Here is a 24764-nt window from a genome sequence, read left to right on the forward strand (position 1 = left end):
CTAGGGTTTGCTAATGAGAAATTGAGTATCAGATGCTACAGACCGAGGAACAGGATTGAAAGTCAACTGTCCCACCTAAGTGGCACGCCAGAAAGCAAAGGATGACACTTGGAGAATTTTTAGGCTCAATGCCCCTCGCCCTCAATGGAGAGGGAGGGCGTGGGGAATGAGCAAATCTCAACAACCAACCCATTTAAAAGAACAGAAACCAGCACAACACTTAAGTTTACCATGTCTTGGTTCCAATATTTATTATATCGACAGGTTAGGAATACTAGGATAAATAAGTAATATTTCCTCTTACAGAAAAATTGTAATGATACTACCGAGTAGGATTAAACACTCTGAGGATTTCACAGAAACATCAGAATTTAAACAGACAGTAGCCAGAGTCCTGTGGCCAGTGTGAATGACCTCTCACAGTTATAAATGCTCTGGGCCAGATTTCTGCCAACATCTGCATGACAAACAATGCCACTAACATCCAATAATGCTAAAACCCAGGCATCACCTGGCTTCAAACTTGTCTCCACTGGATGTGGTTTTCAACTGCAAGAAAAGGAAAATGGAATATTCTTTGGCTCTTCTGGCCTAGAAAGAACTCCTGACCTAAGTCACCGAGGGGAGAGTCCTAACCCTTTGGAAGTTGGACTTTCTTTCTGCTTTCTTCCTGTGACATTGTAACTGAGTTTGCAACAGAGGGCCTACAGTCATGCCCACAAATTCTGCGTTAATGCCTGGGCGCCGAGGGAAAGGCAGCTTTCTCTGTTGGCACAATACTACGCTGCTCGCCAGCAGAATTCTGTTCTCCCGGGGCTGATGAGCTCTTGCGGCCACCTCAGCATTTTGTAAGACACCGCATACGGTGGTAGCCGCCTCCCCCACCAAACCCTCAGAAACCAGATCTGAGGAAAATCACACCAGTGTTGTGCAAAACAAACATCAGAAGAACACAATGCCTAGCTTTGAAACAAGTGCCTTGCACACAGTAATTCCTGTACATAACAGCATGTTTGCTAGAAAGCACAACCCTGGCCATTGTACAACTTCGCTAAATGCCGTTCTCACTCTGTGTCCCTATAAGTGATGGTGGCAGTGGCAGTGGCAGCTCAGGAGGTGGCCCCACTCCACCCACCCAATGTGCAGACACTTCTTCAGCATGAGTCCTATGGTGAGAATCCTGGCTTTGTTTGTTTGTTTGTTTTTGTAGAATCCAGGCAAAAGATGAGCAGGACCCTAACCAGGGGCCATCTGCAGCATCCAAGAATAGCCAGGATGGTTAAGGCCTAAATCCTGGAGTTAAGACAAAAGATGCCCTTGCCCCGGTCCAAAGTCCACTCTGGTGCAGAGAGGAAAGGCCCAGCTGAGTCACCAAGGGCTCTTCTGCCTCGATGGTGCTTCACTGCTGGGATGCGAGAGGTGCACAGGAAGTCAGATCTCCAATGGCTTCAGGGTTTGGGATGTAGAAGGTTTCAATGAGGACTCCCCAACTGCCCCCATACCATGACTGCTTAGCTTTGCAATGTTCCTTCTTTAATCTGTTGGATAAAAAGGTTTCTCTCATCTTCTGGAGTCCGCCCATTCTGAGCCCGGACAATACACGTGGGCCGATGAAGGTTGAGCATGTATATCAAATGCTGCTTCTCATTCTTGAGCTCCTCGATCTGGGCCTTCAGTTCGGCATTCACGCTCTCCAGCTTCTCTGACTCCTGGGGGGCAAGCAAGAGAATTATTAGGAGTGCGGCCAAGGTTCCAGTGAAGAGGAGGGTGGCTTGGGGTAGCGGTGGTCACAGTCATCGGGGTTCATCGAGGTGGGAACGGTCTGCAGAGGGAGTGCCGTGGGCTCCCTGGTACAGCGTCCCCACAAAGCTGGGACAGCAGCATTAGGTCTGGGAGAATCCAGCCCCCGAGAAGCCTTTGAACTTGGAGGCTTCTTCAGAGATACCCTTGAGTTTCCGCTCAAGGTTGAGGGAGGGCTGTGGCTCCCGTGGTAATGACACTGCAGTAGAGCCAATGGCTCAGAGATCTCCTTTGCATGAGTCCAACAGCCCATGTGTAGCTCTCCTGGACCCGCATGGGCCTTGAGGGCCGGGAAGAAATGCAGACCCACGGTGCTGAGGCTTGTGTGAGTCACTGGTTTCATTGAGAAAAATGTACATGGCAACACATACAGTGTCTCGATTTTCATCGCCTCCCCGAAGCAATCAACAGACTCCTTGGGGGTCTGTGGGACCTGGGCGAAGACTCTGCCCTGGCCTGTCCACACTCGGGGGACAGGACACAGCCTGGAAGGACAGGGCCGTGGCCCACCCCTCCTGCCCTGAGATGCCATTCCCTCTCATGCTTTTCCCTTCAGGAAGGGGAGCCGACTGAACACAGCCAGGAGCTCAGACTATTGGGTGAGCCAAGAAGGGCAGCAGAGTTAAGAACACACAAGAACTCAAAAAAAAAAAAAAAAGTATAACCACCGCTTTCGGATTAAGGAAATAACTTGTTTGAAGAGATTAATTAAAGGCTTTTCATTCTGAGCCAGTTGAGAGCTGGCAGCTTCCTTTTCTCGTTAAAACGGGCGAGTGAAGCTTCTTTAACTGGGCTGATGTATCCTGCAGCCTGGAAGCTGCTGGACGTGTATGGACGGGCCAGGGCTGCTGGCAACCTGGGCACCAGACAGCCTGCGGCTTCCAGTGCACACACCTGCTTCTCATACATCGAGCGTGGTCACCTTCGTTGTGCTGATAGTTTGGCACCTCCTCATCTAGCAAGTGGCCTTTCCGCTACGGCTACACGTCCTTCTCCAGAAAACACTCCTGGGTAGGGGGCTTTTTGACTCCCTTTGTGACAGCAGCATGAGGCTGGTGGGGGGCAGGCGTGAGCAAGAGGAGGGGGCGAGGTGGGGAGGACTCACTTTCTGCAGGCACTCTGTCTTCTCCTTCTTCTTGTTGCGGCACTTGGCAGCTGCGATCTTATTTCTTTCCCGCCGCCTCTTTTTCCTTTCGTCTTCTTCCGGGGCTACCTATACGAGTGAAGGGACCACACACGTCATGGGAGGCAAGAGGTCAAGACGTGCAACCCACCTTGAATACACCGCCTTTCACTGCCGGCACAGAGTGGCAAACCAGGGCAGCCCCAGCGCCGAGGGCCTCGGCACGAAACCTCTCCACACGCACACGCTTGCGAACAGATCGTGAAAACCAAGGAACCGTTCGTTCAAGTTACGCGGGCAATATTAAGAAATTCAAACTCAGCCTGTTCAAAAATGCATTTGGATTTTGAAATGAGTTGTATGTGCAAACTGATAGCTACCTGGATGAAAGCTGTAATCATTTAGAGCAGGAAATAGATTCTGTTTGGTCAATGCGTCCTTTCCGCTAGATCCAGGCATGGCTTCGGGAATACCACCTGGCCACCCTCTCCCTCCTGCCTTTTCTTTGACTTGACGCCCATTCGCCTCTATCTTCACCCAGGGCATTAAAGCACCTCCTTCATGAATTCACAAGAAGCTCATGGAGCTCCCGGAGAAGAGGAACCCAGGAGCATCGCCCAAACAAAGCGGCATTATCAGCCCATGGCTTGGTACCACCTGTGGGTGGTAAACATGAACCAACCATTGATTCATCCAGCAAATAAATACTGACCTCTTCCTCTGTGCCCCACTCGGAGTCTGCCGTGAGGGGCCCTCAAAGAATAAAACCCTGTCCTGCGTCAGGATCTGGTCCTCTATGGAAGTTGGCTCTGACCCTGACTTTGTCTCAGGACTGATGGGAAGCCCACAAACTCGGCCACTGGGCTTTGCTTAGAGGCTGGAGGCCGACTAGGAGGAAGCACCCACGGTGGGCTAAGCAGGTGATGGCCTAGGCTGCTAATGTCAGACCTTGTCTTGTCACTTGTCACAGCTCCCGACAGCAGGAGAGGGCGTGGGAGCCACACCTCAAACCGAAGAAATCCTGGGACCCAATGATCACCACAGATCCATCTTATTAGAAGTCCTTTGGATTAGACGACACGGCCTTGGCTCCGCACTGAAGGCCAGAGATTTAGAGAAACAAAGCCCCAGGGGAAAGCAAGGCAAGAAGCAGTTTCGCCTTTTACATCCTGGATCCCAGAGCCATACCGGCAGACATTTGGGTTGAAACAAAACTGGGTTGAATCCCAGCTTCACCACCTATTAGCTCTGAGACTTTGGGCATATTGCAATACTCTTGTGACCCTCAGTTTCCTCACTTGTAAGATGGGATCAATAATCTTAGCTACCTAATAGGGTGGTGAGGAGGGTCAAATCAGTTAGATTAGTTATATACACATAATATTAATTAGGGGAGCCTGGGTGGCTCAGTTGGTTGCGCGTCCAACTTCTGCTCAGGTCGTGACCTCACGGTTCGTAGTTTCGGGCCCTGAGTCAGGCTCTGTGCTGGCAGCTCAGAGCCCGGGGGCCTGCTTCGAACTCTGTGTCTCCCTCTCTCTGCCCCTCCCCAGCTCATGCTCTTTCTCAAAAATAAATAGACATTAAAACAATTTTTTTTCATTAAAATTAAAATGCTTTGCATAATGTTCAGTCAGTGCTGTGTAAGCTTCAATTACTGTCATTATTAACCTCACCATCAATACCTTCATCTAGAACTCAGCAACTGTCGTATTTCCTATGCAACCCTACGGACATTTTTGGAGAAGTGGGAGAGGATTCAGGGTTTTCTCAAATGAGGAAGTACTTGAAAGTAGAGCAAATCTCAGAGTCATACGCTGTCAGAGATGGAAAAGGCTTTCAGAAACGACTTAGTTCAATTCTCTCACTGTATTGATGTGGAAATGAGGCACAGAGTGGCCAGCAGCAATGTGTCCAGAGAAGCCCAGGAATCACTAGCTCATGGCTACCAGACTGATAGGCTACAAAGCCCGGGTGTAAACCCAGGCTTTTGGCTCCTCATACTGTGTCCTCTCCTGGACATACGGCCTCATTCCATCTTGTTGCCTCCCCAGAGGTGACTGGGATCTGGGGGAACAGGCTCACGCTGCCTCCGTACAACAGGATGCTTATGGGTTTCACAGGCTCGGCATCTATTTTAAGAGGAGAATTATAGCAACCAACGGGACCTGAATATTCAACTAGGTCAGCTGGTGCATTCTCTTCCCAGTAGGAAAACCTACTTGTTAAATTGACCTAAGATCAGAAGGTGACTTGGTAAACACAGAATCAGTGGATGAGTTGGGTGGCTTTAAGGAATATTTCCACGGAGCAGGAAATATTCTGTCACCAGATGTCCTCTGCACTGGACATCTCCTGCTTCTTCCTCTGAAGAACCCTCCAAATAGCCTTCCAAAATGCTTTTCTTTCTTCTATGGGGATCTTACTACTTTCCATTACATCCTGTTATCTCAAGATATTTAATTACAGAATTAAAAAAAGTTCCTCGTGTGTCTCAGGGCTCCCCTTGTGCTGCCCAGGATTGAACAAGGCAATGATGGCCTCCAGAGGTTAACTGAGGCACAACAATGCCTCTAATGATGCCTTGTGGATACAGCATCATATGGTAGCCCCCGCTGCCCGTCACGGAATGCTGACTAACAGCCAGACTCTTAACAAACGCGGTCTCATTTAACCCTTACGTCAATCTTATGCAAGAGTCATTATTACCCCCACCTCCTTTTGTAGAATCATGAAGATTCATAACAATTTTCCTTTTAAACTCAGTTCCTTTTTGGCCATGTTCCACTACCCCTTGACCAAAGACAGTGATCAGGCCGATTAAGTAAGCTTGATACACTCCCATCTTTTATCCATGAGGGAAAGGCCTGCAAAATAGCCAAGACCTCAGGTCCTTGGGCCACCACAGCATTGCCAGCAGCCACCTGTTAGACTCCTCGCCATGTTTGTTACTCCAGGTGTCTTCTAAAAGGTTGCTCAAGGGAATTCAGAGACAGAGGTGGCCTTGGAGCCGGGCCGTGAGCATCAACACAGCGCAGGGCATGGCTGGCCAGTCCTGGCTCCACAGTCTGGCCGGCTGGGTCCTGGTGGTGATGAGCACAGTCACTGCCCTCTGTGCAGTCCCCAGCCTGGAGCATGCCTGGCACAGTGGGGGTATGACGAATAAGCATCGAAAGCAGAGGCACCTCGAGAAGAACCTACCTCAGTTTTTGTGACTGCCATCTCCAGGGGTCTGCCGCTGACAGTGACCGACTCCAGTGCAGAGGACATCCGGTGACAGAGGTGCTTGTTCTGGATGGCGAACCTCAGCTCTTCCTTGACAAAGGGTGTCAGGTTAGCAAAATCCTCAAACACCAGTGACCCAGGAGGGGACAGGCAGGGGACGATGGCAGAGGCACTGACTTCCGAGGCAGAGACCTGGCCTGGGTGTTGAAGCATCATTTTGCTGAAAGAAATATTGAAACCCAAGCTACTTCAGGGATTTAGGGGCATGGGATCAAGTCTCCCCACACCTGCCGCCTCCAACACCAGGGCCGCACCCCCAGAGGAAAGTCCCGTAAGCCCTCGGGCTTCTGTTTTGTTTTCATTTCATGCCATCCTCGTCTTGAGTCAAACAGGTTCTTAAAATACACAGCTCAGTGATGTGGATAAATGCCTAATTGAAATTTATAAGGGGTGGCATTTCAGACTATTCTGAATTCACAAAGATATTAGTTTTGGCTGGTGTGCATATATGCAAATGCAGCCTTAAACAGTCCTGAAAGAGGAAGAGCATTGAAAGAAAAAAAAAATCAGTGAGACTTTTATGTAACCCCATTTTCAGTCTCTGTTTCGAAAAGAAACTTGGAAGGTATCTGAAATCAAGTTGAATCAATCAATGAATAGAAGCGAAAGCAAAGACTAGGGGACCCTTGCATTTAGCAAATTAATCTCTGAAGCTTCTCCCTCGGGAAGTTGGATCCAAGTCAATGAGAATGACGATGGTAACTATAGCTAGCAGGTGTGTTACTTCAGCCCAGTTTGGCAGGAGCTGGGGTTGGCGGGGGCGGGGGGGGGGGGACGGGACAGGGGGGCAGGATTCACGCCTCAAGGGACCAGTGGCCCCTTCTCAAGGTAAAGGCTGCTGAAGCAAAAGACCTCAGAGAAAAGAAAAGCAAGGATCTAAGAATTTGGACCTCTCCTGGGGGGTGTTGTTGAGCCCTGTGGTGGCTGGGAAAGCTGGGGCTGGGTGCCCAGGGGAACCTGGGACTGGCTCTGGCACTGAGAGACAGTGTGACCTAGGTTCTCTGAGCCTCAGAGAATGGCTGAGAGCTCCTGCAGTGTGGGGACTGAGTCTCCACTGTTCCTGTCCCCAGAGCCTCACCCAGCTCTGGGCACCAGCTGCTCCCAACGGCCACTGACCACCTCACACTGCCCCACTGAGCACAAGAAATGGGGAAGGAGCGGTCTAACCAAAGGGTCTCTGAGGTCTCATCTACCTCTCTCATTCTATAGCCCAGGGAACCCAAAGGGACGGTGCAAGGAAAGTGAAGGGTAGAAACAGTAATAGTTTCATGGTTCCAATTTGGAATGGTCCCCCATAAATCTCTTCCTGCCATATACTCCCTCCAGCAGCGGCCGCCCCCCCTCCCATCCTTGCAGTCGGTTCTTCAGGTATAATGAATGACAGTCTAGGCAGACTGTCCCCTGGAGCGTTCTTCTCAATCTGGGGACCTGCCGTCATTAGCCCGGTCTAGCAGACAGGAAGCCCTTTGGCAAGTCGCTAACATTTAATGAGTGCCACCCTCACACCAGAACCCTTCTGTGCATTATCTCCCTTAACCCTCATGAGAATCCAGTAAGCTGGGTCCCAGCCCTATTTCACAGATGAGGAAACTGAGGTTTAGACTAGCTAAATAACTTCCCCAAAGTCACAGAGTTAGTATGAGGCAGCATCAGGACTCGGAACTAAGTTTGACTCCAGAACTTAGGCCCTGAATTTATAGAATATAAAATATTATTCTACACTGAAAAAAAAAAAAAAACAAACAAAACCCACAAAGAAAAAACAGTGCAAATCCTTCTTGGGGAGCGGGGGCAGGCATGGGGTGGTTGGGGGTCCTAGAACTGAAACAGTGGGGAGGAGACTAAGCAAAGAACCATGGGGAAAATATGAACTCTGTGCAATGAACTGCTGATCTTTCTGTGCCAGCGTGCACACTCTGGCTGCTGCCTGCATTTCAGGAGTCGTAGTACGTGGGTCTTTTATCCACAAAACTCCTAGACTGGGGACTGATGATCAAGATCTGAGGTCCACTTACTCAGGTATCATTACACCTCCCAGTGCCTGCTTTCTCCTCTGTAAAAGAAGGCTAGTAACAATCACCTTGTTTTTCCAGAGTTGTGCAAGGAGTTTGAGGAAATAATACACGAACACGTCCTGGAAAGCATAAAGGCAGCTGGGAGGCATATTCTTACCGGGCCTCCCAGGGATCCTCCAACCCAGGCCTGGCTCCGTGACAGGCGCTCTGTGGGGTCTCAGTGGGAGGGTGGCTGGTCACTCTCTGTGATCTCAAACACTTCTGAATAGATCACCCTGACCTATAACTAACTCCCCCTTAAGATCTTAAGTACACGGATGGAAAAAAGAATTCCAGGCCTACGCATGCCACTGCTGACTATTCAAAGAAATCCAGGAAATGTATGTAATTCTCTTCCCAAAGCCCTGGGTCATAAGCCAGAACTGATGTTCCTCTATCACTGTAATCGAATAATCTTAGGACACTGGGAGGATACTTCTCTGGCAGGTGATAAACTCTGAAAAACTGGCCTCCTAAAGCCAGAGGCTTAAGATTCTCCCAGGCATTCATGTTTTCCCTCCCTTAACCAACTTTATTAAAAACCCAGTAGTTCAGGGATGGAATTCAGAGCTACCACTGGGCTGGCCTTTGTTTGGAGGACTGGATGGTTCTCCTCTACACGGGCAGTTTGAATTCCACTGAGGTTGAGTGTAGTTCTGTCCCACCACCCGGCTAAGTTTATTAATGGGCTCTCTGGGCTCGGGGTCTGCTGTTTGGGACTGTTTTTTCCTCCTTAGTGTAAAGTCAGCAGTCCCGATGAAAGAAACTGAAGAATGTCTGTGGTATGGAATGTTTTTATGAAAAGCATTAGGTGGGCTTACTTGGGGATGGAAACAGGCTGTAAAAATGCTAAAAAGCCTTTCTGAAAGTAAAGCAGTTGTATCTGTAGAGATTTGAACTTTCTCTGCATTCTGCTAAAGCTTAATTTCTGGAGATACTTTCTGGTGACTCCTTTCCTCCTTCTCTTAAGGTCTGATTCAGCCCAGACTCAGGCTTGTGTCCCTACAAGGAAAATGAAGTTAAATCTTCAGACAATTTTTCTGAAAGTCGAGACCTGCCAACACTGCCCCCCTCCCCCCCAAAGACAAAAAAATATGTTTGGGGATTTTCTGAGTTGACTTTCTACGCGGATGTTAAAATTGTCCACACTTGCTACAAAGAACCTGCATTTTGCTTTTGCTTCATTATCTCCAATCAGAAACCATGTCATATCTTTGGTAGTGTCATCATTTTCAAGAAAGTGAAACTTTACTCATGTGTTTCTTTAACTGGAAATTTAACTCTCAGATTATATTTCCTAGTAGCTACAACTACACTGAATTTCACTTTTAATTTTCATCTCTTCACACTAAATGCTGCTCTGAAGACACCTTACTTACAGTATAGGAAGCCGATGCTGGTCTTTCACTAACTTTCTATCTTGGTCTTTCTCCCAGCCTCCCTAAAAATCATCGATGTAAGGCTGGAGCTTCAGGAACAGGCCTATCACTACCATTCACAAGCTGAGCACCCACTGACAAGCCACTCAAGGTTTCTGGGCCTCAGTCTCCTTATCCGTAAAATGAGACCAAAACCCCCTGCCCCCACTCCCTCGCAGGGCAGTTAAGACGATTATATAAACGGCACGAAAGTGGATTTATACCCGAACCGAGGAGCCATTGTTACTGTGATTCCACTTTCCCCATTTCAGAGGGAACTCAAAATGTTGTTGTCAGTGCAAGTTAGCCCTATTGATCAGGAACGCACTAGAACCCTAATGAAATTTAGGTCATTTGTGAATGACCGTCTTTTGCACCTTGATTGACCCAGGGTTCCCAACACACCAGGTCAGTTCTACCCCACTATTTATTTGCTGGCAAAACCTTGTCTCCACTGCTCTTACGCACTTGAGAAATAACCAGTTCTCAAGTGTGGAACCATCTCTGGTTTCTGTGGTGTCCTGCCTAGGCACTTCCTCCTCCCCGAGCCGGGTAACACTTGGAGCCATTGACCCTGTTCCATGCCCAGCCAATTTGCAACGAGAGGAACTCACGGGCTCTAGATAATGGGATAAAACGCCCAATATTAGAGTCACCTAGGTCCCATCTTCATTTTGCAATTGAGTAAAAGGAGACCCTGGAAGGTAGTGACTTGCACAAGGGCCGTAAAGCTGGTGAGTGGCCCACCCGTGGCCAAACTGTTGGCCACTCGCCCACTGCTCATTTTCCTTTATCACCAACAGAGATTCAACCCCAAAAGGACCAACCAGTAGGGCAAATGGAGAATAGAGTCATTGGCCAGGTAGATGAGGGGTCAGTGGTCTTAGTAACCTGGTATCCACCACAGAAGAGGCTTTGACAGGACTGAGGCAGGGAGGGAGTACAAAAGAAAGAGAACAATGGAGACACAGGGCCAAAAGAGGGACAGAGAGGGGTGGGGTTCAGACAGGAAGAATGGGAAGGCTCCAACGGTTGCCACAGGTGCTGTGGGCTACATCTTATCCACACTGTCAGCCTGGAGAGCGACCCGTCACATTGTCTCTGAAGCCATGCAGACAATACAATTACAAACCCCCTCTGCCACTTCAAGCTTTGTCCAGAACGTCCTCAAGGCAAGAGTCTGTATGTTGCAGCGTTATTCTACGCTAAATACTAAACATAAAACGAAAGGCCAGTGAGAACAATTTCTCCTTCATTTCAAGTCCGGGAAGCCCCCAACAGAGGGGACTGTCACCCACACTGAAATACGTGCATTGGGAGGCCACCCAGATTTTCTAGCACTCATTTTCTTTTTTCTGGCTCCATCAGGGGTTTGGCCATGCCTTTATTTGTAAGGAAGCGTATGTGATCTAGGTAATAAAATTAGGGAAAAGAAAATGGTTAGGAGGAAAGAAAGTAGGTGAAATGAAAATGGAGAGGAGAGAACCAATTCAATGGAAAGAAAGTTAGGAAGGGAAGACATGCCCATGGATAAGTCCCCTCCCCCTCATTGCCACCGAAGCTGGTCTCAGAGACCCCCCCTCTCCCTCCCCCCCCCCCCTCCCCCCGCAAATCATCCAGGTCTCCCCACCGGCCCCCTTTCTTTCAGTTATACCACTGGAATCTGAAGAAGTTCTGCCAGAGGGAACAGAACCTCAGTGGTTATCTGGTCAACCACCACTTGGTGCTTGCAAACAGAGGGAGGGTGCCCACTTCTCCCAGCTGGGGATACTGAGGCTCAAAGACGCGAGGCGCAGTGTAAGCGCTCAGAGTCCTGACCACCAGGCTACAAAGGCGTGCTCTCAATTATCTGACCGGGCTCCGCACCCTCGCTTCCTCCGAGGTGGGTCTCCACGGGCGAAAAGCAGAGAAATCCGCGGGCCCGCCGGAGGAAGAGTCACAGATAGGGAAAGCGTGTGAGAGAGCTTTGGGACAGGAAGTCTCAGGCCCAGGGGCTGGACGCTCGCTTGTGCCGGGAGCCCTCTCCGCCTTCCGCCCCGGGACAGCAACCCGAGCGCTCGCCACCTCTAAACTTGTCGCAACTAACTTTCGCTCCCGGCTCCGGCGCGGTCCCGCGGCCCGGCGCTCCAGGGAGCGCAGGGCGACCCCCAGCGGCCGCGCCCGGCACCCAGGCTCGCCGGTCCCTTTCCCATTCATTCGCTCCGGCCCCTGGGGCAGCCCTTCCGCCGGCACCCGGCCTCGGTGCCTCTCGGCGGGCCCCGGGAAGGCTGCACTCGGGAGCGGCGGTGCCCGGCTCGGAGCTTAGGATGAGCGGGGGCCAGCGAGGCGGAGAGCCTTGGCCACCCCCCGCGCACCCACCTCCCCACGCCCGCTCCGGGAGAGGTAAGCAAGCGCCGAGGGCCAAGAGGAGCAGTGCCCCGGAGCCGGTGGAGGCACCGGAGCCCGACGTCTCCGTCGCCGGGAACCTTTCGCGCCCCAAGTCAAAAGAGAAAGTTCTTTGCGAGAAACTTTCCGAAGCGCTGTGGAGCAGCCTCGGCTGGCAGAAGTTCGGCCAGAGTTCCTTCGCAGCCGGAGGCTGGGAGCGCGGGTCGGGGGGCGGGCGCAGGGGTCGCGGATCTGGTCACTAGAGGGGCGCCGAGGGAATGAAAGCAAGCCACCCTCGCCGCGCTCACTCACTCGGCTCCAGCGCTCACCTCCGGTCTCCACTCGGGGCGGCCAGGGTCCAGAGGGCGGGCAGGGTCGGGGCGGGGTCGGGCTGTCTGTCTGCGGGGCGGGCGGGCGAGCCCCGAGGACTCACGGCCGGCGCGCGGGCTGGCGGGTCGGCTCGGGTTCGGGCGGCGGCGCCGGGAGAGCGCTGTGCACTGCGCGCCTCGCTGCGTGCGACTGTGTCTCGGAGAGCGTTGCATCACCCCTTTTATAGCCCTCCAGCTGGCGGTGTGCCCGTTTACTCCGGGTTACCAGTCCCAGGCTGACGTAATGCTATTAATAGCTTCCCCCGAGAACCAGCCGAACTAGGCTGGGCAGGGAGAGGGATGGAGGAGGGGCCAAAGCGGGGAGGGAAGGGGGGCACTGGTGATGCAAGCTCGGGGAGGAGCCCGCAGGGCCGCGCTCTCCCGGCCTCGCGCGCTCGGACACACACCCGCCCGCCCTCTCTCTCCATATCAGGACCGGAGCCGTCCGGGCTGGCCGCCAGATGTGCGTACTCGCCGCTGCGTGTTCCAGGCATGAGCCAATGGTGCCCAAGCCAGCGGCATGACTCCACTGCGCTGGCATCTCTCCCTCCGCTAAGTTGGGGGATGGGGGGAGATGGAGGGGCGGGGCCTGGCCGCAGCCCAGACTAGGTGAGGCTGGGAAGCGGGCACGACCTTTCTCTAAAATGCGTGGTCATTTTCTGGAGGCTCTGGAAAATACCCCTTCCCCCACCAAAAGATCCTTCTCAAATGGAGGGCAGGGTAGGGTCAGAAGTGGTAGTCGCCGCGGTGCGAGAGGTGCCCAAGGGACCCCTACCGTGAGCCCCCACCGTTACCCGCCGGGGGTGACCGCCACGGCAGGGCCCGCGAGAAGTCCGCCCGTTAACCCAGTCGCGGAGGGCAGCGCTCAGCGGGCACTGTGCGCCCGCAGCCCCGGCGCACCCCGCACGAGCGCACATGTGGAACCGCCTCCGGGCCGGTGGAGAACCCGTCTCCCGGGCCAGGGCCAGGACGGAGCAGAGTGGGTTTTTGTGTGTTTTTTTTTTTAAACAACCACAAAGAGTTTGAAATTGACAGTTTCTCAGCGAAACGAACACAGCATGGAAAGATAAGAGAGCTGTAAAATCAGAGGCAACAGGCGCTAAGAGCGGGGCTGAAACCGCGCGGCCAGGGCTGGAAGGAAAGAGAAGGTGCTTTGATCTACGCGAGCCGGGGCGGGGGGGGGGGGGTCGCCTCCCTCTTAGGCTACGTTTAGGGAAAACCCATCTTCGTCTTTCACGTGTTTTTCTGCGCCGAGAGCGGAATTGGCTGGGACAGGACCGCCGGGACTGGGGACGCACTGACCGTGGCCGAAACGAGGTCTCCTAAAAGAAATCCCTTCTACCCTCAAGCCCAGTTGTCGGGAAAGGGTGGGTCCTATGGCCTCAGATTAGAGCTGGGGCTTCAGCAGAACTGGACGTGAACCTTAAAAACAATTTCCGCCTTCCGATTCCCCGACCCCAACTGTCTCGGCTTCTAGAGTGGCAGAACCAGAGACCTTCTCAACTGCCCAAGGACGAATATAGGTGGACGCGCATGTGGCCGGCGAAGTTTCGAACTTGCCTGGCAGAGGGGACCCGCGTACGCGCGTGGGGGGTGGGGGCACGGTCAGGGGCAGAAGCCTCCGCTTCCACCTGCCTCTTGGGAGAGAGGTGATCAAAGATCATGCTTTGGTAACTTGAGGTAAGAATTTGAAGGGTCTTGGAACCTGGGCCTCGCCGTCAGCCCCACCCCCGCACCTGCTCCCCTAAAGCCGTTACAGTTGGCAGTGATGGAGGGGTCTCCCCCACCTCCCCCACTCCCCCACTCCCGCTTACACACACACAGTCCTGCACCCCCGGAGAATATCTGTCCGTCTCCGCAGACCCTCTGATTGCCCAGCCGCCTGAGGCAGAGACCCTCAGAGCTGCAGGTCAAAGTGCAGGTCCCCCCACACCCGGGTTCCTGTCCCCCCAAGCCCAAACCTCGGCCAACACACCCTCGCCAAAATTCCGGGCAGCCAAGACAACGCCCGAGGCCAGCCTCGGAAGTTCCCCCCGCCCCCAGCCGGTCTGAGAGCCCAGGGGTTCCACGCAGGATCCTGGAGGATGTAGCCCTGTACCTGACCGGGTTTCCAGCTACGTCGCGCGGGAAGCACGGGGCGGTTGTTTTTGCTTTACTTTTCGCCCAGGTAACGGCTCTCCCGGCCCCACCCTCCACCCCCACGCCCACACTCCCTCACCGCCAGCCCCACACCCCCACACTCCACCCTCCTGCAGGTAAACCCCGGGCGGGCGTGTCGGCACAACCCCTAGAACGCTGCAAGACCAGAAGGAAGAACGCTTGTAAATTTAAATGAAAATTATTTGGGATTTTCTACGTATCTATATACTACTTACCTATTGCCCTGGAATAAATTGCACCATTATAAAGTGAAACAGGAAAATGGAGGGTGTCAGGTGAAACTCCCCCCCCCCCCTTTTTTTTTCTCTTCGTGAGATGCCTACACAAATCTTTAAGCAGTTTGCATTTTAATGCACCCCAGCCAGATTTGTGTTTTAATCCTGTCCTTGCGGGGAAATTCAATTTAGGGCGTAGGGTAAACACAGCCAGCCCAGCTTCTTGGTCCTTGCGAGAGAAGGGTAATTATGACTGAGAAGTCCACAGCTCCTCGTCATTTATTTTTATTTTTATTATCATCGTGCCTTCCGTTCCTTTTATTGGTCTTGTTTCATTCAAATAATTCTTGGTTTTGAATCTCCAAGTCACCCTGGATAGAAAATGCTGTCAGCTGGTCACCGGAGCGTGAGCCTGGCGTTCTCTGCCTCGCTCTCCCACTGAACTCTAAAAGTGATAAGAATCTTGATAGAGGAGTAAATCCACCCGGTGAATGAAACGCTTATCCAAGGAAAACAAAAACTACTTCTGCCTGGCTCCCAGCCCCCAGCCCCCAGCCCCCAGGAGAACTGCGAAATGCCTGCCTTTGGAGGGGGGACTGGGAAAGAGCCGGGCAAGGGAAGAGCCCCAAGGTGTGTGCCCCTGGAGGAGTGATCAATATCTCAGTCCTGTGTGTCCTCACCATACCCTGACTTCAGTTAACTCCACCGATTTCTAGCGTGTACAGCCTGTACCATCCAGAAGAGGAACAAGAAAAGCTCCCGGGACCAAAACGCTTCTCTACACAAAGGCAAAGAATGCCTCTCCCCCTGAGAAGGAAGCCCGACTGGGGTTATCTGGGGGGGGGGGAGGGGGGGGAGGGTGTTACTCCTCCATGGAAGGGGGTTAAGCAGAGACTTGACTATTGCTGAACTTCCCCCCTGGAGAACAGGGGAGGGAATCCACATTCAGACCAGCCTTAGTATGTTTTGCCGAGTGAGATAAGAATTGGAAACTTCATGCTGGGGCATGTGCAAAAGGAAGGGGAAAAAGTTAAAACGGGAGGGGACGGAACTAGGCAGCTAAAAACAGCCCACACGTGGCAACAGAATCTAAACACCCAAACATCGCAGGGAGCCAAAAGAAAAAAAAAAAAAGTTCAAGGGATATTTAAAGGTTTTAGCGGTTTCTTAATCCAGGGAACAGTCCCTTCCCACTCCCCTCCCCACATTATTCTTTTTCAACCCCCAAGATTGTATCTGCTTACAGAGCTCTGGGTAAGTTAAGCACAAAATCGGCCAAGCAGCAAGGCACCGGCGCTTCTTTGCCACAGAAAGGGAGTGGAATGGATTTTCTTCTTCTCTACTCTGCTTTGCAAAGCCCACACTTCCTATAAAGTCCGTTAGAATGTGGGGGTTACTATTTAAGGTTCTCCGAAATGGGCCTCCTCAGGAAAGATGGGGAAACACCGCATCGTGGGCTCTGAAGCGTGGAAGGTGAGACTTGGATGCTGTAGTTGGGACTCAGCAACTGTGTTACCTTGGCGGAGTCATTTCCCTCTCTGGGCTGAGCTGGAAAATGGCAGCAGTAACAGCAGCTAACACAGAAACTTGTTGGGAGGCTTCACTGAGGAGGGGGCACACAGCCAGTCCTCAGTAGTGGTCTCATTACTTATGAATCAAGAAGGGCTTTCTGGGGGAAACCCCTGAATCTCTGCCAGAGCCCATCTGTCCCTTTAGTCGGTAGCAACAGTGGTGGACAAAGTGGAGCTATATCCAGAAATGATCATCTTCAAGGGAGCAGGGATAAGACTCCATACAGAAAACGAGAGGGGATCCCCGTTCCCCACACACCCAACTCTGTACATACCTCCACTTGCCTCAGCACGGCGTGGACCAGTGCTTTAAGCTCCCAGTGAGTGGTCCAGTGCTAAGTGCCCCAGGCTGGGAGTGGGAGGTTTGGGTTTTGGTCTCTTTCTGCCTTTGGTCTTTTTTTTTTTTTTTTTTTAATTTTTTAAAACATATATTCATTTTTGTGAGACAGAGACAGAGCGCGAATGGGGGAGGAGCAGAGAGAGCGGGAGGCACAGAATCCAAAGCAGGCTCCAGGTTCTGAGCTGTCAGCACAGAGCGTGACGCGGGGTGGAACCCACGAACTGTGAGATCATGACCTGAGCCGAAGGCGGACGCTTAACCGACTGAGCCACCCAGGCGCCCCTGCCTTTGGTATTCTTGACCAAGGTACTCCCTCTCTCTAAGGCCCCATCTTCTCTGAAGTGAAGGGCCCCGGGCTGAGCTCTGAGGGTCTTGAATGGACACCTGCAAAGCCACCCTGCAAGCCCTGACAACCCACCCTAAGAGCTGGAGGGAGAGAAGCAAGAAGAAGGCATTGAGTAGCACAAGGACAGACGCATTTCACTAATCACTAATCACGGTTCCCTCTAAAAACTAGAGTTGAGAAATGTTGCCCAACTTGATTCTCAAACACAGCCTGTGGTCCTGACAACTGATCTTTCTCTCTCTTTCTCAACATTTCCAAGGAGTTTTACTGATGGACTTCGTGCCTTGCTAGAAAGGAGGGAGTATGAGGGCACCCTAGGTGGGGATTGCATCTTTGGGGACCTTCTTGTAAGCAGTCTGTCTTCTACTGCCATAGACACCCACCTTGGACCTTGTGACCAAAACCCAGGTAGCAACTATTCCCATTCAGGAGCGGGGACCCTAGAGCTCTGGGTGTCCAAAGTGAAGTCCCAGCTTCTGGGTACTAGCAGGACTCAGGAGACCTGGGACCCACTCAGAGGTTTCCTTCCAGCCAACTGAGTGACTCAGTGCAGGTCCTGAACACTTCACCTGTGTTGCAGTCTATAAAACAGGACTATTTAACATGGACTCCCCCAAAGGTTTGCTGTAAGAATGAATGAGGTCACTGGGGCGCCTGGGTGGCGCAGTCGGTTAAGCGTCCGACTTCAGCCAGGTCACGATCTCGCGGTCCGTGAGTTCGAGCCCCGCGTCGGGCTCTGGGCTGATGGCTCGGAGCCTGTTGAGCCTGTTTCCGATTCTGTGTCTCCCTCTCTCTCTGCCCCTCCCCCGTTCATGCTCTGTCTCTCTCTGTCCCAAAAATAAATAAACGTTGAAAAAAAATTCTTTAAAAAAAAACAATGAGATCACAGATGTGAGAGTGACTTGAAAATGATGAAAAGATTCATACTTTTAAAGACTCCTTGGGGGAGCTCTTATACATTATATATACACATACATACATATGTATGTATATACATAGATATATATATAGAGAGAGAGAGACGTATATAGACATATGGGAAATGGGCAAGAGAAAAAAAATACCCATAGTCTCAAACACTATTTTGACGTTTCCCTCTAGTTTTTCCTCACACATGATTTTTAAGAGCATAGTTGTGACTGAGATTGCATGCAACTTTGAAATTTGTTCTTTTACTTATTACTGTGAATTGTATGTGGCATTTATTACAATAATTTTTTCTTCGCAAAAATCAGATGTTCATTCTATTGTGAAACGTAGCATACATACAGGTGATTATATAGAACGTGTATGCCCATTTTAATAATAAAACAAACATCAAGAACCTACCACACAAGAGGCACTTGGCTGGGTGAGTCGGTAGAGCGTGCAACTCTTGATCTCAGGGGTGTAAGTTCGAGCCCCATGTTGGGTGTAGACATTACTTAAAAATAAAATCTTAAAAAACCACACAAGTCAGGAAGTAGACCACCACCTCAGGTACTGAGAAGCCCCCATGTGACCACTCCAGATCACATCTGCCTCTCTCTCTACTGCCCAGAGGGAAGGACTCTCCTGACTTTTATTACCATGATTTTCCATGGCCATGGACGTAGAATGTTTTACTTCGTCATTTTCCAACTTTTAGCCTCTAGGGTGTTGCCAATAGTTTTGCTAGAGTGCTATTCCAGATTTAAATCTTTATTATGGGGAAGGGGGCATCAAATTCCATCACTGCCCCTGTTGCGTAAATGGAGTTCAGGAAGGGGTCTTGATTTCTACCTTCAGGGGCTACACAGGGCATGGTGCAAGCTGGAAGGACCCCCGGTAATTATGACTACCTGCGCAGTTTCCTTGCTGCTGAACATCCAAACAAACAAATCCTGCAGGTACTGTCTCCCATGGAAGCATCTGCTTTAATCCTCCTGCTCTTTACCTACCCATCCCCCTTTATTTTCTGTTTGTCTCTCTTAGAACAGAAAAGCCAGTCTGCAGCACGGGTGGGTGGTACAGAGGCAGACCAGCAGGAACGCTGCTTCTGCCTGTGCCTTCTGGGAGAGATCTTGCTGGAGTGTCTGTCTTAATAAGTGCTTTATTATTTTATATTAAACAAATATGCATATGTTGAATTTAAATAAAAGTCACACAAGAATTTTTAAGGAAGGGAGAAGATATCAAATACATTTGGGGCTTGGGATGGACCATGGAAAGTTATATTCCATAAGACTGGGGGCGGGGGGAGAGGTTAGTACCCTCTAATCAGGCTTTTTAAAGAGCGAGAGGGTGAGTAAGTGAGGGGCAGAGAGAGAGACAGAGAGAGAGAATCCCAAGACGGGCAAGAGAGAGAGGGAGAGAGAGTGCGGAGCCTGGTGAGGGGCTTCAGCTTGCCCGATGTAGGGCTTGAAGTCACGAACCATGAGATCATGACCTGAGCTGAAGTCAGATGCTTAACCAACTGAGCCACCCACAGCCACCCACTTGACTTAAAAAAAAAAAAAAGATTATTTATTTAGAGAGCGAGAGAGAGAGCACAAGCGGGGCAGGGGCAGGGGCAGAAGGAGAGAGAGAATCCCGAGCAGGCTCCACACTGTCCGTGCAGAGCCCGATGTGGGCTCAAACTCACCAACCATGAGATTATGCCCTGAGCTGAAATCAAGAGTCAGATGCTTAATCAATGGAGCCACCCAGGCACCCCTCTCTTCTGCCTTGAAGTATAAAATAACATCAGCAAATGCTGTTATGTAGCACTCAATGTGTTCCAGACCGCAGGCTCAGCCTTTACATATACTTACTGCTTTTAATCCTCGTAGCAGCCCTATAATGTAAGTACTGTGAACCGCTCCATATTATAGATGAGGAAACTGAGGCACAGAGAGGATAAATAATTGCTCAAGTCTGGTTGCTTACCCTCAACACCTACTGCCTCTCAACAAGTGTTCATGGGAAATCTTGGGAAACTCTGATGTGCTTGAGTGTCCTCATTTAATGGTGGGGAAATGGAGCTAAAAGAGGAAAAGCGGCTCTACGTGGTCTCAGGATCATAAATTCTTACACTGCGGGGCTCCTGGGTGGCTCAGTCAGTTAAGCGTCTGACTTCAGCTCAGGTCATGATCTCACGGTCCGTGAGTTCAAGCCCGGCGTCGGGCTCTGTGCTGACAGCTCAGAGCCTGGAGCCTGCTTCGGATTCTGGGTCTCCCTCTCTCTCTGCCCCTCCCCTGCTCACATGCGCTCTCTCTCTCAATCTCTCTCTCTCTCTCTCTCTCTCTCTCTCTCTCTCTCAAAAATAAAAACATTTTTAAAATTTTTAATAAAATAAATTCTTACACTGAAAGGAACCTTAGCAGACAGACTTCTGAGCTCCGTTCATGCCCTATTTGCCAAGATTGGGGCCAAGATGAAGAGTGTGGATTTTTGAGCAGTAGACGCCATTTCAGGGGCATCCCGTGCTAGTGGGGGCCATGCATAGCATCCCTGAAGCTGAAGAGGTGAGCAGCAGAGAGGCAGGAACCACAGATGGCAGAGAAGAACCATGGACAGGCACTCAGAACTGGGTTCAAATCTCTATACTCTGCCATCTCCTATTTGGCTTTGGGCGGGTCCTGAAACCTCAGTTTCTCCTGTGAAATGAGGATAATATCAACTTTACAAAGTGATACTGAGGATTAAAGAACAATGCACCGTCCAGGCTTCCATGGAGTGGGTATCCAATAAATGTTACTTTTTTTCCTTTCTCTTGCCTTACCCCTGACACTAACAAGTCACAAAGAACTCTGATGCATAGGAAATGTCTAGACTCCAAAGGAAATTTCTATCTCTCAGGTGACTTACTGACTGATTTTAAAACAGATTAAAAAAAAATCAGCTTGGGGCACCTACGTGGCTCAGTCGGTTATACATCCGACTTTGACAGGTCATGATCTCGTGGCTCATGGGTTCAAGACCCACGTCGGGCTCTGTGCTGACAGCTCACAGCCTGGAGCCTGCTTCAGATTCCGTCTCCCTCTCTCTCTGCCCCTTCCCCACGCTCTCTCTGTCTCTCTCCAAAATAAATAAACATTAAAACAATTTTTTTAATCAGTCTGAGGCCAGGTCATATTTAGTAATTACTATTTACTGAGCACATACTACATGCCAGACACAATGGTAAGCACTTTTAAAAATACCTAGTATCTTATTTCACCCTTACAATAAACAACCCCATGAGGTAGGTGTTATTATTTCAGTTTTACAGATGAGGAAACCAAAGCTCAGAAATGTTAAGAAAGTTGCTCATAGGCACTTGATTCAAACACTAACTTATTTGAAAACTTCTATTAAGCTGTACTGTACCGTCCTCCAAATCTTTTTTTTAAATTGTTTTAAATGTTTATTTTTCAGAGAGAGAGAGAGACAGAGCATGAGTGGGGGAGGGGCAGAGAGAGAGGGAGACACAGAATGAGAAGCAGGCTCCAGGCTCTGAGCTGTCAGCACAGAGCCTGACACGGAGCTCGAACTCACAAACTGTGAGATCATGATCTGAGCTGAAGTCGGTTGCTCAACCGACTGAGCCACCCAAGTGCCCCCCGTCCTCCAAATCTTGAGAGCTTTACACATGTGCTTTTTTATTTTATTTATTTATTTTTTTAACTTTGCCTCCCTTGTTGAAAATGGGCAACCTTCCTTTATCAAAGTCTTGGTGAATGCATGGAACCTTCTAGAGTTGACCTTACCCAAAGTCCCAGAAGATCTCACTTGACAAATTCCACATCCCTGTGCCCTCTGTGATACTATCCCGTCTGCCAAATTTGCAATTATTCCATAATTTGCTTTAACCACAAACATAAGCCCTGCTATTGACTGAGTAAACTGAGTAGGGCTTTTTGGACTTTTATTCTGTTTCCCAAAATATGATGAACTGAAATCATCTGATGATGAACTTGTACTTGAAACTGGAGTGGCTGAGGGCAGAGTGAGTCACTCTGGTGAGTTTATACCTATCAGTCGGTTCTTCAAACGTGTCCTATTGCCAGATCCTGCTCTCAGCAGTATGTGTAGACAGGTCGGGGCTACAAGGGCAATATAAGAGCATTCCTTGCCCTTGAGGAGTTTTAAATCTTGTTTAGGTGGCAAATTGAAACTGTAGCCAGCAATAGCAGGTGCCATATATATGTTACTGTATATACATTAGTCCACGAACATTTAATGTGCATCTAGTATGTGCTAGGTCGGGAGCTACAGATAGATACACAGTGACGCTTCCCTGCCCTGCAAGTGCTCACAGCACGTGGGGAGACAGACTTTGGCAACAGGTGGTTACAGGCTCATATAATAAGGGCTAAAGTGGGGCAGGATGTCTCTGCTCAGGAGAGCTGGCAAAGGCTGATGGATGAAGTGACGTTCGAGCTGGATGTTGAAGGCTGAGCATTTTCTGGGCAGAAGAGGAGGAAGGCATTCCAGGCACAAAGAGAAGCAAATGCAGAGGCTCTGGGTGCCAGGAAGATGGGGGCTGTGCCCGGCTCATCCTTATGCTCGTTCCCGGCTCCTTGCACCGGTCCAGGCACATGCTGGCCCCACCATAAGTGTGCACGCAGTGAATGAAAATATAGAATTGTGAAAACCTGTAGTGTATCTGGAGAATGGTGAGGTAGCTGCCGTGCAGGAGTGTGTGGGAGGAGAGGGGGAGTTGGGGAGGAGGCAGGGAGAACCATTGTAATAGGTCTCGGCGGTTGTGATAATCAGTTTGGATTGTGTCCCAAGGACCAAGGGGAGGGGTGGGTAACAGGGTATTTCGGCCGCCGATGGACACGAGCACATGTTGTTGAGGAAGACCGCTGGTGCGGGGCGGAGGGCAGACTGGATGAAAGAGGAGGATGCTGGTGGAGGTGTCAGGAAGCGGCGACACTGGTCACGTGACACCCTCGAAGGCCACATGAGCTGGGAAGGTGGTGGTGTCCTCACCCTCATGTGTTGTGTGTTCAAAATAAAAGCGATGTGGGGCGCCTGGGTGGCTCAGTCGGTTAACCGTCCACCTTCGGCTCCGGTCACGATCTCACAGCTCATGAGTTCGAGCCCCACGTGGGGCTCTGCACTGGCCGCTCAGAGTCTGGAGCCTGCTTGGGACTCTGGGTCTCCCTCTCTCTCTGCCCCTCCCCCGCTCACACTCTGTCTCCGTCTCTCAAAAATAAATAAACGTTAAACATTTTTTTTTTCAAAATACAACTGGTTCACAAAACATAATGCTGTAAGTAAAATAGATCTTTTCATTGCGAAACACAAGATGCTTTCATTAAAGCTCAGCTTCTCACATTTTGGGGGCTACGTGGAGCAGTGGTGCCTGAGATGAGGTGGGGTCAGTGAGGTGAACAGGAGAGGATGATCTGGAGAAACTTCCAGGCAGCCGCCTTCGGATTGGGCACCAGCTTGGTGTCAGGACAGAGAGGGGAGGAGTCCCGTGTCTCAGCTGTTCTAGAGTGGAGAGTTGGGAAGGGCTGGGGAGGGAACTGATTGGTATTGTAGGGACTAGGGGCGGGGAAGAAGCTAGTGGGTTCATTTGGGGACAGTTTTTAGCAGTAGGATGTCTAAGAAGGGAGGACCCCGGCACCAGCATGTTGGGGACATTAAAGTGACAGAAAGACTGGGTGGGGTGGGGGAGAGAAGGAGGAAGGGTAGCCAGGCTGGGCCCCAGGGCTCAATGTAGGGGTTCACGTAGCCTATTCTGGGTTATTGGCAGCTTACTGTTCATTTCCCAGTACCCAGCAAATCTGCCCCCACTGCATCCACAGCTTCCATCTGTGTTTCCCCCCAGACTTTTGCCAGTGATATTGACACGAACTCAACAATAACAAAATAAACAACCCAATTTAAAAAAATGGGAGAAAGACCCTAGCAGACACCTCACCAAAGAAGCTATACAGATAGCAAATAAGTATATGGAAAGATGTTCCGTATCCTATGTCATCAGAGAGATGCAAATTAAAACAACAAGAAGGTCCAACTACACAGCTATTAGAATGGCTCAAACCCAGAACACTGACAACACCAAATGCTGGTGAAGATGTGGGTCAACAGCAACCCTCGTTCATTCCTGGTGGAAATACAAAATGGCACAGCCACTTTGGAAGATAGCTTGGTGGTTTCTAATAAAACTAAACATACTCTTACCGTATAATCTGGCAACCACACTCCTTGGTATTTATCCTTGTAAGTTGAAAATGTGCCCACATAAAAACCTGCCCATGGATGTTTATAGCACATTCACAGCTGCCAAAACTTGGAAGTGACCAAGATGTCCTTCAGTGGGTGAATGGAGAAGTCCACGGTGATACACGCAGACAACAGACTATTATTCAGCAGTATAAAGAAGTGAGCTATCAAATCCTGAAAAGACATGAAGGCCCTTACATACATATTACTAAGAGAAAGAAGCCAATCTGAAATGAGTACACGTTGTATGATTCTAACTAGATGACATTCCGGGAATGGCAAAACTATGGAGATGGTATAAAGATCAGTAGTGGGTAGGGGTTGGGTGTGTGTGTGTGTGTGTGTGTGTGTAGGAAGTGGGGAGGATGGATAGACAGAGGATTTTCAGGGCAGTGAAAATACGGTACGCAATATTATAATGAAGGATACATGTTACTATACGTTTGTCCAAATCCAGAGAAATGTACGACACCAAGAGTGAACCCTAATGTAAACCATGGACCTTGGGTGATTATGATGTGTCAGTGTGAATGCCTCAATTATAACCAATGTACCACTCTGA

The 24764-nt window shown here is 50.3% G+C and overlaps 1 protein-coding gene across 3 annotated transcripts in view; it reads right to left on the reverse strand.

The window, feature by feature from the left end:
• Nucleotides 1–220: 220 nt before the first annotated feature.
• Nucleotides 221–24764, reverse strand: part of ATF3 (activating transcription factor 3) — a 59355-nt gene continuing 34811 nt past the window's right edge. The window contains exons 1-4 of one of the 3 annotated variants that reach the window (XM_043569525.1): nucleotides 12354–12644; nucleotides 6122–6365; nucleotides 2906–3013; nucleotides 221–1709 (exon numbers count right to left, since the gene is read on the reverse strand). In XM_043569525.1, coding sequence (XP_043425460.1) covers nucleotides 1512–1709; nucleotides 2906–3013; nucleotides 6122–6365; nucleotides 12354–12583 — 780 coding nt within the window. In that variant the 5' untranslated portion in view covers nucleotides 12584–12644 and the 3' untranslated portion in view covers nucleotides 221–1511. Of the gene's footprint in view, nucleotides 1710–2905; nucleotides 3014–6121; nucleotides 6366–12353; nucleotides 12645–24764 lie in introns of those variants that run through there. The other 2 variants (XM_043569526.1, XM_043569527.1) reach the window with 2 other exon arrangements.

This window comes from Prionailurus bengalensis, chromosome E4 (assembly GCF_016509475.1).
Source record: "Prionailurus bengalensis isolate Pbe53 chromosome E4, Fcat_Pben_1.1_paternal_pri, whole genome shotgun sequence".
In the NCBI taxonomy this organism is placed as follows: Eukaryota; Metazoa; Chordata; class Mammalia; order Carnivora; family Felidae; genus Prionailurus; species Prionailurus bengalensis.